Source organism: Schistocerca gregaria, chromosome 1 (assembly GCF_023897955.1).
Source record: "Schistocerca gregaria isolate iqSchGreg1 chromosome 1, iqSchGreg1.2, whole genome shotgun sequence".
Taxonomy (NCBI): Eukaryota; Metazoa; Arthropoda; class Insecta; order Orthoptera; family Acrididae; genus Schistocerca; species Schistocerca gregaria.
The window spans coordinates 540,052,406-540,066,400 of record NC_064920.1 but is presented as its reverse complement, the minus strand read 5'-3'; the positions used below and the strand labels follow the sequence as shown (position 1 = coordinate 540,066,400).

The following is a 13,995-nucleotide window of genomic DNA, read 5'->3' as shown; positions in this document are numbered from 1 at the left end:
AATTTAGGGAAATCACAGAAAACCTAAATCAGGATGGTTGTATGCGGGTTTGAACAGTCATTCTCCTGGATGCGAGTACAGTGTGATAACCATTGTGCCACCTCATTTAGTTGTTAATTTTTACAGAATTATTCACACTTAAAGAGGCATGTGGAACTGTCAGCAATCTGTAATTGTTACTGTTGATGTAGAGGATAGAGATTGAGTACAGATCCTAAATTTATGTCCCCCGTCCGGCCAACCTGATTTAGGTTTTCTGTGATTTCCGTAAATCGCTCCAGGTAAATGCCGGGATGGTTCCTTTGAAAGGGCATGGCCGACTTCCTTCCCTAATCCGATGAGACCGATGATCTTGCTGTCTGGTCTCCTCACCCACACAACCCCAACCCAAATTTATGTTGCTAACATACTGGGAATCTTTGACAAGAAACTATTCCAAACCAAAACTTGTTAAAGTTTAGTCTTTGTTCTTGCTCATAATTCTCCAAAAGATTTTTTTCCCCACAGTTGCTTGCATATTTCACACTTAGATAAGGTATAACAGCGACTTTTACAGTGATTTGGTTTCAAATGTCACAATATTTGTATATAGTCTATGCAGCCACACACATTTCTGTCATCTACAGTGTGGAGATCCTGAAGTACGAGAGCTGTGGTCAGAGCTCCAGCTGAAGATCCCGAAGTTTTTTGAAGGTTTGGATATTCAGCCAGCCTTACTGCATGGTGATCTATGGGGTGGCAATATAGCAGAAACTGCAACTGGTCCAGGTACAAAATAAAATGTAATAGGTAGTCTTCAATTATTAGAAATTCATTGCAATTAAAATTCACTTGTGGATTTTTTCCAGTTATATTTGATCCAGCATCATTTTATGGACATCACGAGTTTGAACTAGGCATTGCTCGAATGTTTGGAGGATTCAGCCAAGCTTTTTATGATGCATACTTTGATGTAATCCCTAAAGCACCTGGGTTTGAGACAAGGAATAAACTGTACCAACTGTTTAATTATCTGAATCACTGGTATGTGTTTGATCTCTGTTACAATACATTGTGAAAACTGCAGCCGCATGCCTAAAATCAATGCTCTGTACAATGTAAACATAATCATACAAGACACATATTTATATATTAAAAACAAAGATTCCAAGACTTACCAAGCGGGAAAGCGCCGGCAGACAGGCACATGAACAAAACACACACACAGAATTACGAGCTTTCGCAACTGGCAGTTGCTTCGTCAGGAAAGAGGGAAGGAGAGGGAAAAATGAAAGGATGTGGGTTTTAAGGGAGAGGGTAAGGAGTCATTCCAATCCCGGGAGCGGAAAGACTTCCCTTAGGGGAAAAAAAGGACAGGTGTACACTCGCACACACACACAAACACACATATCCATCCGCACATACACAGAGACAAGCAGACATATTTAAAGGCCTTAAAATATGTCTGCTTGTGTCTGTGTATGTGCGGATGGATATGTGTGTTTGTGTGTGTGTGCGAGTGTACACCTGTCCTTTTTTTCCCCTAAGGGAAGTCTTTCCGCTCCCGGGATTGGAATGACTCCTTACCCTCTCCCTTAAAACCCACATCCTTTCATTTTTCCCTCTCCTTCCCTCTTTCCTGACGAAGCAACTGCCAGTTGCGAAAGCTCGTAATTCTGTGTGTGTGTTTGTGTGTTTTGTTCATGTGCCTGTCTGCCGGCGCTTTCCCGCTTGGTAAGTCTTGGAATCTTTGTTTTTAATATATTTTTCCCATGTGGAAGTTTCTTTCTATTTTATTAAGACACATATTTACAATTACTAGTGGTTGTCACAAATGTGCATTGTAGTGTGTGTGTGTTTGCAGTGCTAATGATAGGAACTAGAAAGTTGTTCGTGTAATAAACTCTCTCGAAAAGGGAATCCAAAATAAACTGTTCATCATATTTTTTTAAACTGGTAGGAACTGGATTATATAAATATTCAAAAAGAGTTAATTTAATGTTAGGTACATTTTTTAAACAAGGTGAACGTAACATACAATAAACTCGTAAAAACTCCAGAAAAGAACAGCATTTTAAAATAATGTTTCTGAAACCCACCTACAATGTAACAAATATATTGCAGCCAAGATCTGATAAGAAATATGATCTTCAAACAATCATCTGCACAACCCTCTTAAAAACTACTTAGTGTTAGTAAAGTCAGGAGCAACTCATTTGGAAGCTATGTCCACTATTCTTTAAAACCACTTTTCATCTGTTATAGGATCTGTCATTTATTTCTCCGTTCACTTCAGGCACTGATTTAAGTACGTGGAAAATGCCAATTTGTGCTATGTTATGGAATTCATGTTAAACCGTAAGCCCTTTTATAACTGACTGTGTAAATCACTCTGCAGGTATGAGGAAGGCAATAGCATCACGTCAAGTAGAACCGTGCCAAGAATAACACTATGATGTCCAAAAGAATGTACTGATTCAGGATTTAAGGGTTAATTGAAGGCGAAGATTCTCTGGAAAGCATTGGGAGTATCCAACATGTACTAAATATGATCGGGAATATTTTGTGTGCAGGTTGCTCAGGTCTTTTGTTGTCATGCACCTTTAAGGATGCGCTGACCAGGTGGATGTTCTCTATTAGGATGGGTAGTGCAATATATTGACTACTCCCCTTTTCATTATTATGTAAATCAGTTAATACAGCAATAGATCAATAAAGGAACACACAGAAAGCTCACCTTTGACCTTTGCCTTCATGTGAATCAATTTTGTTGATGTGTGAGGAATAGTAACTCGTCATTTACATTTATATTGTCAGTAGGTTTCAGAAACATTGTTTGATCTAAAATGCTGTACTTTTTGCTGCTGTAAAGAGTTTATTGCATGTTATATTAACTTTGTTTTTATAAAAAATGTATTTTTAACAATTATTATAGAGATAATTCCATGTTTAATATAAAATAAAAAAATCATGTATTTTTGTGTGTAAGAATAAAAATAATTGAAAGAAAATATTTATGTTGAACACTGAAAGAATATTGAAACCTCACCACAGCTTTGAGGTATGTCTATGTTATTCAGAATTTGTCAGAAGTCACCACTGCAAAATATGTGCACCAGATTTTTTTTTTAAAAAAAAAGCAATCTGGTGTGAAAATGCTTGAATATGTGGTGGAAGACAGATTTCCTTGGTAGTTTTATCCAATGGTAGAAATATCTTGAGAAATAAGAAAATATTTTAGCAACACCAAAATTTATTTTCAGCTTTTCCATCATGGGTTCTGATCAAGAAAATCTGATTGCACCTGTCTCTGCACATATTGAGCATATTAGATACAATATTTGATCAAAACTAGTAATTTCTTTCACTGTGAAACACCGAACAAAGTAAAAAAAGAGAGGAGAAACTACACAAGCAAATTGTCAGTAGAAATCAAGTTTCAAATCTTGAAAATAAATTTAAAAAGTCAGATTACTTCAAAAACTCCACATTGGGGTATCAAAATTTATTGAAAGTAAGATCATAAAAATATGAATTCACAGAATTTCATTTGACAGCTCTCTAAGACACTCGCTAATTCAGTGGATGTTGATACTGTTCATGTATGAACTTGGAACTTGTAAATCATCCACAAACTTTCGACTCTCATCTCGATGTTAAAGTACAGAGCTAATTTTAAGAAGTGATGTTCGGAAGTTGGTTGAAAGATAAGTAATAAGACACATGAAAATGGAAAAAGGGGGCATTTGCAGACCCTGCTTTTTACAGCAGCTGGAGGGATATTTAATGTATGTGTTCTTTATTTCTGTGTTGTGTGTGTTTACTAGAGTTAGAATAAGATTGAAGGCCATAAAGGTAGTTTGATTTTCCTTACCTTTAAATGTACCTGTGATCCACCTTCATACATCTGCAGGTGAGGGAGTGTACACCTGCAATTTTCCTTTTTATTTACATCCTGAAATGAAAATGGCTGGTATAGCAGCTTATGGCTTGACAAGATTGTTTTGCAGAAAGGGATGTGTCAGAGTGCTCGTTTGGATTTAATACAAATAATCTAACTTATTGAAATGTAAAGCCTATACCAGAGGTACAGTATATCTGGCCTGTAAATTGACGAATAGAAATGTGGACTCTTCTAAGATTGAGAGGCTATTAGCCAGTTTACAAGGCAGGAATACTACCTCTAATCTTATCATCCAGTCACTCATTCATTGTATAAGAAGCTTAAGGGACCAGGACAGCTTTGGAAAGCTCTCCTGATAATTGTGGTTGGTTTCATTTATTCTTTCTGAATAAAATAGCACATAATATTTTTGTATGGCCACTGTGGTTAGGTAGTTGTGTGGAGCAAGAGCCATGGTGAAATTCATAAGTCTATTTATGAAATTAATCAGTGTAAAAGTTGATTTATTTGTATGGGTGGCAGTTGTCTTTAAAAGCAGACATGGATTAGGTTTACCATGTTTCAGAATATACAGATAACATTCATGTAAGTGGAGGTAACTTAGGAGGAAGGAATAACAAATTTAACTCTAGGAAAATGTTTTATATAAATGTCACAATACATCCTCCTCGTGGACCGAAATAAAGTTGCTATGACTGTATATGGATAACGCCACTGGGCTCTACCTAAATGACTGCCAGAAATGTATTGAGTCAACCTTCATTCATGTTGTGTGATCAAATTGCACATTTGCTCTGCAAAATTGAAGTAATTACTATTTAAAGTAAAATTAGTGGGAGCATGAAATTGAAGGCTAAGATAGGCTGTATGATCAGAATGCTATGGACATCCTTTGCTGTTCATTCTAAAGACTTACAATTTAACTGGCAGCTTGTAAAATTTCCTTTTGTTATTATTATATGGCTTTATCGGGGAAAAGGGGGGGGGGGGGGGGAGAGCGGCACTTCTACATATTTCCATGCAGTAAAGATGCTGTTCTGTGGCAATGGAAGTCTGTCTGAGCTCCAATTGTCATTTATGCTGGTGGGTGTAGAGCATGCTCTTACAACAAGGTATTGTGTGTTGTCGGAATACACACTCTGCCTATGTTCTTTCATCCTGACTAGTAACTGAGTTTTAGTCATGCTGATGTAAAAGGCCGACAGTGTTTACATAACAACTGGTATATGACATGTTGTTTCACGGGTGCCTCTCCCTTTCATAGTATATGTTTTATCAGTTACAGGGCTGGAATATGGGTAGAAGGATGCTAGAGCAAATCTTGCTGTGGGGATAGTCATTAGGGTAGGAGCCATAGGGTAGGGAGATGGATGCAGAAGGGGCATAGAGTCTGACAAGGATATTATGGAGATTGGGAGGGTGACAAAAAGCTATTGCAGGTGTGGTGGGCAAAATCTCAGACAGAATGGATCCCATTTCAGGACATGATTTTAGGAAGTCATGGCCTTGTCAAAGCAGCTGATTACATTCAAGACCAGGATAATACTGGGTGACAAGTGGTGTGATCTGAAGTTGTTTTTTTCATTCAAGACACCAGGATAATTAGCTACTCTGAAAAGGCCATGACTTGCAATCTGTCTGAGTTTTTGTCTGCCACATCTAGTATGGCCTGTTGTGGCCCTCCCAGTTTCCTCAGTATCCTTGTTAGATCCTATGCTTCTTCTACACCCCTCTCCGTACCCTATGGCTCCTGCTCCAGTGACTGTCTCTGCTGCAAGACATACCCTGTGCACCCTCCTGCTCCCACCTACTCCAGTGCTGGAACTGGCAAAACATTTATTATGAAAGGAAGAGGCACCCGTAAAATGACATGCCATATACCAGCTGTTATGTAAACACTGTTCGACCTTTTACATCGGCATGACAACCACTCAGTTACTACCGTATTTACTCGAATCTAAGCCACACTTTTTTGCTGGTTTTTGTAATCCAAAAAACCGCCTGCATCTTAGAATCAAGTGCAAAGTAAGCAGAAGTTCTGAAAAATGATGGTAGGTGCCTCCACAACTAACTTCTGCTGTCGAATATATGTAGCGCTACACAGGCATGCTTTGCAGGCACAAAGATAAATACTAGCACCAAAACCTCTGCGTCAGTAGATGAATTAAAAGAAAAGGTAGAAGAATGTAAACATTGTGCCATGTATTCTTTTGTGTTTGCTGCTATCTCATTTAAATCCTATCTGCCTCATAAACTACGAAACTAGAGTGAGACAACAGCACACGCGCAAGAATATACATATCATATCATGTTTATATTCGTATTATTCTTATGCTGAATAGTGATACAGTCAGAAATGAAGCATGACAACTGACTAGATTTTTAAATCTTAGATGACTCAAATTTCTGTGCAGAATGTAATGTACTAAAGAGGCATCTGCAAAGACTTTCAAACGGAGAAAATTTTACGTTAAACTCTGGTTCAGAACATCTTCTCTATCATACGCAGTCAATTATTTGGTTCTTGTTGATCAATGTCAAAGAAAGCAGCAGTGCAAGTAACAACAAATAGCAGTCTCTTGCCATAGTTTCGCTTACGAGACAATTCCTCTCTTTTTTTTAATTGTAAGCCGTGGTAGCGCACACAAAATCAAGCCATGCCGCGCGCGGTGACAGGTTGTAAACAATCCTTATCAGAAAGCAACAAACAGTGCATGACACTGTACAATAACGCATTTTCAGCTTAGAGTTGTAGAGTGGTGTAAACACCTATAACAAAGAGAACGGTACTTATCAGATCAAAGCAAAATAAGCAATCGATTCAAACCAGACAAAGCACGTGAAAAAGGAAGGGTAGCCGTATAAATATAGATGGAGTGCCTGACACACAGCAGTGGCTACTTGATAAAGCTTAACTGTTAAGCATACAACTCGAACCAAACTACTGTAGCTGCATCTTCATCCATTCGTCCTAAATTGTGTCTCACATTACAATGGACCAACTTTGTTTCGAATTGGAGATGCAGTCTAAAACTTTTTTCTTACACCTTGAATTTTGAGTCTCAAATTTCAGGTGCGGCTTAGATTCAGGAAATTTTTTTTTTCCGTGATTTCGAGTCTCATTTTTCAGGTGCGGCTTAGATTTGAGTAAATACGGTAGTCAGACTGAATGGGCATAGGCAGAGTGTGTATTCCAACAACACACAATATCCTGTTGCAGAGCATGCTCTACAACATGACAGTCGTGACCTCGGTGACTGTTTCACCATGCACGTCATCTGGATTCATCCCACAGACACCCATTTTGCAGAACTCCGGAGGTGGGAACTAGTGCTGCAACATGGTTTGTTCCCCACCGCCCATCTGGCCTTAATTTACTTTAATTCCTTCTGTGTCAGCATGTTTTCATGGTAATACCTCATTTCTTCACTTCATTTTAGTTTTCTGTGTCTTTCATTTTCTGACCTGTCTATTTTTTGCCATACCCCCCTCCCACCTCTGTTACATACAATTAGCTTTTCACTCTTGTTAGTTCATACACAATGTTTTAGTAGTAATTTCTGTCTTATATATTCCCCTGTCTTCCACCTTTAAGCTCTTAGGATTTCAGATCTCATCCAATGCAATCCCCAACAATCAATCTTTCCTTCTTATTCTGTCCGGTAATTGTCCTCTGACTGAGGATTCTGGGCAGCTTTTCTGATCTGTACCCATTTCCCTAAACCTCTCCAGTCCTTTTTTTTCACCACTCTTCTATCCCCTTCAACTCTTCTGCCAGAAGAAGGAGCCACTGGCTCTTTTTGTGTGGGCGTTCTCCTGCTGCCGCTTGATGAGTAGATTTTTTATCCATCCATTTACATTATATTGTCAATAATTGATTATTTTTGATGTTATGATTTTATTATTGATTATGCTAAGGTTGTTTTAAGTCTTAATTCTGTGGTTGTCATGACATTTCAAACAGTTTCCTTTATATTCCTTTTTTAATCAAGGCTTTTTGGGTGTCTTATTAGTGCCATACTTTTAAATTTGGAATTTACATCTTGTCACACTATACACATTCCTCCAATCAGCTTTCTGGTAGGCTACCTTTATCTGGCACTTGGAACTGAAATGTCTTACACTTTAAATAAAATAGGTACATAATTTTTTTGTTTAGTAGAACTGGTACCTTATTCTTTTTCTTTACATTAGCAAAGATGTGTCAGTGCACTGATCACATTTTTGTAAATCTGAGGAAACTAGCTGTTAATACTTTGATATTTTTTATTGGTGACCAGAATATCAAAACCATGAAAAATCTAATTCTTTTTTATTTTTTTTTACAGGAACCACTTTGGTGCAGGATACAGGAATCAGTCCTTATCAATAATGAAGGCTTTGTTAAAATAAAAGCAGCACAAATTAGTAAATACGTTCCTGTAAAACACAAAACTGAATAAAGGGAATAGGTTTTTAAAATTGCTTTTATTTATTGCACAAAACATCTATGTTTTCAAAGTTATCCACATCAGTTAATTACAGAAAACTAGTTAAAATACTTTGAAAATAAAGGATAAAAAGATAGATCCACTATTCTATTGAAGTGTACAAGGTGACCAGCGGGGACAGATGCTTACCCCTTTCCCACACCCTATAATAGAATGTCTCCATAACCGAAACTCACATTCTGAACCACCAAATTTTTGAAACTTGAGGTTCAAGGATATTTTTCCATTCTGTGAAATTTTATAGCAGAATGAAATTGTTGCCACATCATAAAAAAAATTTCAGAAATGAAATCCACAGCCTGCCTTGCCAAATAGACAGACACATCAATTCACTATGAATTCGATAAAATGTCATGACATGTAATGAATATTGACTAGTAGCAAATAAATATAAAGCCATATGCCATTAGTTAATTTAAGCAATCTACCCAAACTGCTGTGGCTGATTGGGGTGATAGGACAGTAGTGCAACTTAAGGTATCTGATATTTACTCATAGCATCCATTTTATGTAATATAAATGTAAGATAGTTTATTCTTTCCAAAAAACAAATATACTCTAAAATTAACACACATCTATATATTCTTCAAAACTGAAAATTGTTACAAAATACAAGCCGAGAAGTTCTTAAGATCAGTCTAACAGTACAGTTCACAGATCCTGGTCAGTTTTTCTAAGAGTTAATATCTTGTCAAAACTCAAAACTCCCAAAATGTTTCAACAACATTAAAACAATTCCCCAAAAACTGCAAAAATGTTAGATAAGCCTGTTTGGTTGTGTTAATAAAATCCAAAACCATTCGTAGAACAATAACAATGTTTACAAAAAATGAGCGGCTGGCTGATAGGCAATTTGATCTGTTGAAATCACAATGCCCTTCACAGCGTACATTCTACATATGCTGAACATTTTTTAATGATTAGTGGGGCTATTGACATCCAATTTCATTACAACATAAACCAGCTTCACAGTATGCTTTTGAACATAATTCAGTCTATTTCTTGAAACATGCATGCTTTGGACACAAGCTAATGGTACATCATACACAAGCAAGAGACTGACAGTAGCGCTTGCGATATGACAGAAACTTTTTAAATGTCATACAGAAAAGTGATATCATCAATCTTTTAAGGTGAGGTGCAGTAGTTCCCTTAAATTGTAATAACGTCTAGTGAGACATGCAAAACATATCTAATCTAGCCTCAAAAAATATATTGTGAAATATCAGCCATAACACATGCCTTAGATTTACTTGACAAGCTTTGTATTAGTCATGACAGTAAAAAATCATAGATCACAATGTTAGTTGGTGCCCCAGATAGATTCAAAATTGTTAATATCGAACAAGAGCACCACAATATTCTTAATACTTTGCCGTCCGCACATCTCGTGCAAATTGATTCGCTTGGCACTGGCAGCACTAATTCGGATCACCTGGCTTGTCGCTGGCCGTTCTTGGCATTATCGGGAGATTATAAATTGTTAAGTGTTACTAATCTCATCATTAGTTCTCATAAATTCTCAACCCTGTTCCGTTACTTTTCTGAAATTTCGAAGATAAACATACATAAATAAATACAAAACTATGTGTTTAAAATATTTTGTTTATTTAAACTTTTTGGAAAAATGATCAATTATAAATTGCTTTTTGAAAAGCCAGTCGGCATTATCTGGTTTATTGTTATTGTCAGGAAAATAAAAATGATATTATTTGTCTGAATCAGTTGCCGGACATCATTTTGCGAAATAATGGTGTGTCTATCAAGGGATTCATTGACAAATAATCATCGATCCTTGCTTTTTTTTTTTACAGTTCACAAAGGGGTAGAAAGCCCAAACAGTTTTCTAAGTTCATGTCCAGTTTTCGTCTATTGACTGTAGTACTTGTTGGTTTCATTGCTAATATATTCAAATAGATCATTCCCAATATAAAATTTGACAATATCCTTGATGCTCTGTGATCTTTGGGAAATACGTTTGGACCCGGTGATCCTTCAAATTTATTATTGTTCCTCGGTATATCAAAGTCTGACCACTATGCACTGACTTTCTTGTCTGATTCATCTGAATCAGTTGGCAACTGTAGCATTCGCCAAATTCTTCTTGGACATATTTCACTACCTTCCGACGATTCTGTTTCACTTCCATTTTTTCGATATCCGTTGTCTTCTTCCCAATCGACCAAGTCGTCTGGAACGCCAGGCAAGACGACCGCGCATTCATCGTAAGTCACCGCATCTTCTCTTTTGTCAGCCATGATGAAAGGCCACAAGTACTTGTTAAACAAAAAACTTGTTGATGTTTGTAACTTATTGTTACCTAAACAAAACACCAACAGAATGCAAAAGATACTAAAATGCTGTTGCTGGCCACTGCGCGATACTAGCTCACGACACCACTATGGTATATCGCCGGCCACTGAGCGATACCCTACACACAACACCACTGTGATGTCGCTGGATGGTAGTGTGTTAAAAACAACTCAGATGAACCTCCATAATCCATGTGTCTTGAAACAAGCAGAAATAATTACAGTTCACATAATGTTTTTAATTGGGGCGCACACAGTAAATGTCAGTGAGGTGTGACCACAACATAACATAAACAGCCTTCAAACCCGGGTCCCAACATCACATCATCCAATTCAAATGTGACCCGGCAAGCATCACACGAAAGCACCCACTCGCCACTCCCCCAGCACAACACTGCTTGTCAAATGTGGCTCTTACATCCTTGTAGACATACATGATCAAGGAAGGTCAGCTGCACGCCTTAGTACGTATCTTGAAAGAACTGCTCCCACTCAGGATGCCCTCGAATATCACTGCAACACCAGCAGATATTAACCAGGAAGCCATTACCACAGTACTATTTGATGGTGCAGAAACCATGTGTCATTCCCTGAGAGCTAGCAGCCTGCCCTTGGCACCATTTCTGTCTAAGTGGCTTGTAAGCACAGTTCTGTTGCTCTAGTCAAAATGTCCACCTCTGTTCACTACCTGCCTATTACTCCCCGCTCCTAAGAAGATAACATGTCAAAGAGGTCATGTGACAGCAATATCTTCAACAAGGCCATGGTCGACTGCAATAGTGGCAACCATCGATACAGCCATTTGCCATGAATATTTCAAAACTACAAGGGTCGTTCAATAAGTAATGTCCCACATTTTTTAAAAAATCCATTAATATAGCTAGACAAATGTCCTTGTTGGCGTTTCATATTTGATGCTTATTCTGTGCACTGGTGAAGTTTCAAACCATTCTGGCAGATGACAGAGCCATACTACAGTGTCAAAATGGTGTCTGCACATGACTCACGTTGCAAGAAATGTACTGTCAATTGAATTCTTGTGTGCAGTAAAGGAAACCATGATGAACATCTGTGAACATTTGTGTGCAGTTGATAGGGAGTACACTTGGGCGATGGATAAAGTAAGTTAAAGCCTCAGGAAATGCAGAAACAGAGCTCCATGATCAGCCACACTCGCGCGATGTCTTTTTCACAGCCACTGCTCCATACATGCTAAATCGTGGGGCTGTCATTATTCATGCCGAGTGGTGCATCACAACTCAACAATTGGCTATGCTTTGAAGATGACTGAAGTGTCAGTTACGCAGTGAAACACGGTTACACCTGCAGGACAAGAGCTTTTACCAGCAGGGAATACATGTTCTTCCACAACGTTGGCATATGGACATAGAACATGATGGAGACTATGTAGAAAAATAGGACATGGACAAGACATGTCGATGTATACTGTCCTCAAATTCTGATTCTTTACAATAGATATGTTCTGAGAAAAAAAAAAGTGGGGCGTTACTTATTGAACAGCCCTTGTATTTTATCATTCAACATGAAACTAACATAAATGGCCTCCCCACCTCAGATCCTCATGTGCACTTGGAAAGGTACAAAATATAGCATATGCTGTTTATAAAACATGAACATATTAAAAAATTAAATATGAAACTTATTTCTGATCAGGTAGATGTGAGCACTGTCAAAGTTTCAGACTAGCCAAATGTGAGTGGAGTGCTGTTATAGGATTTTTCATGTTAGGGGGCAAACCCCAACCTTCCTTCTTTTAACATTCCTGCAAAAATAAACATTTTGTAAAAAAAATGTGCATCATGTATATACTGTAACAGAATTTAGTTTGATTTCTGTAACACGCACAGAGCAGTGATGAACATATAACCTGCTCACATTCTTGCACCCTTTTGTGAAAAACAGTTATGCAACACACATTTTCAATTTTCAATTTTCAATGAAATTCCACAAATTTTAAAAATATGTTTCAATCTCAAACTTTCGAAATTTTATGATATTTTCCGACAGAAAAAAGGAAATGGAAAGAGGCTAGCCATGTCTAGATGGTCTGCTCAATAGCCTACTGCTACTACATTTATTTCCTAAGGAATCTCACATTTATGCCAGTAACAATCTCAAGAATCACCAACTTTTCTTCCAGTGCCCTGATCCCAGTGGGGTTATCAAAGTAACACTGCTGTTCAAAACTTAAAGGATAAGATAGATAAATAACATATTGATAATTCAGTGGAAATAAATGCAAGTGCAAGAGCATATTGCCCTCTCAGGCTCATAGTTGTGTACAAAAAGCTGGACATCACATGCCATGAGGTCAGCATGACTAGCACCAAATGGGGGCTGGCCATACTACACAAGGCAGTTGAAGCAATAGGAAAAGACTGTGTGTACTAACTAGTGAGCAGTTACCGTACAATGTGGTGGTGTTCTTCATTACAACATGGCCCGGAAACAATATTTGGATAATGTCACATGGGAAAGAATTATCGGGAAACTGGAAGGAGGACGAACTGTGACAAGTGTATCCCAGGAGTTTTGTATTGCTCACAGCATTGTTTCATGTACTTGGGAAGCACTCCAAACCACAGGCACTGCTACCCGAAGGAGAGGAGGTGGTCAAGTACAGCAGCAGATGACCACTACATTGTGCAACAGGCAAGAAGGGACCCCCATCAAACAACAGGTGCAATTGAAACAATGTAACAGGACTGCAAGGCACACAGTCTCAGGTTACACAGTGGCACAGCGACAGCATTGGGATGGTCTCTTTCCTTGATGACCGGTATGTTTTGTTCTGTTGACACCTGCACATTGGCAGCACCATTTGCAATTGCACCAATAGCATATTGTAGGCACTTCAGTCTGGAACCGCGCAACCACTACAGTCGCAGGTTCAAATCCTGCCTCGGGATGGATATGTGCGATGTCCTTAGGTTAGTTAGGTTTAAGTAGTTCTAAGTTCTAGGGGACTGATGACCTCAGATGTTAAGTCCTATAGTGCTCAAAGCCATTTGAACCAGTTGAATCTTCACATTTTTTTTGGTCAGTGGTAAATTCACATTTCCACTGCTTGCTTGTTCTGCTTCTTACTCTTGGTTCCACTGTTCATATATGGTGATCTGTTGGCTAAAGAAGTCATAGTCATCTGGACTGGTCTGACACACCTGCAATTTTTACACTCTTGCTTTAATTCAGCAGCCTTTTTGAGTGGATGTGAACAGTGGCCAGTGACCTTTTCCATGTTTGAAATGTCTTACAAAATTATTGAAAACTGATTTTAACTTTTTCAACT

At 38.0% G+C, this 13,995-nt stretch overlaps 1 protein-coding gene across 3 annotated transcripts in view; it reads left to right on the top strand.

The window, feature by feature from the left end:
* The window catches only part of LOC126355659 (ketosamine-3-kinase-like), a 56,009-nt gene extending 47,665 nt beyond the window's left edge, over positions 1-8,344 (top strand). For all 3 annotated transcript variants that reach the window (XM_050006042.1, XM_050006034.1, XM_050006026.1), the window contains 3 exons: positions 627-768; positions 849-1,023; positions 8,212-8,344. In XM_050006042.1, coding sequence (XP_049861999.1) covers positions 627-768; positions 849-1,023; positions 8,212-8,275 — 381 coding nt within the window. In that variant the 3' untranslated portion in view covers positions 8,276-8,344. The remainder of the gene's footprint in view (positions 1-626; positions 769-848; positions 1,024-8,211) is intronic.
* Positions 8,345-13,995: the final 5,651 nt, after the last annotated feature.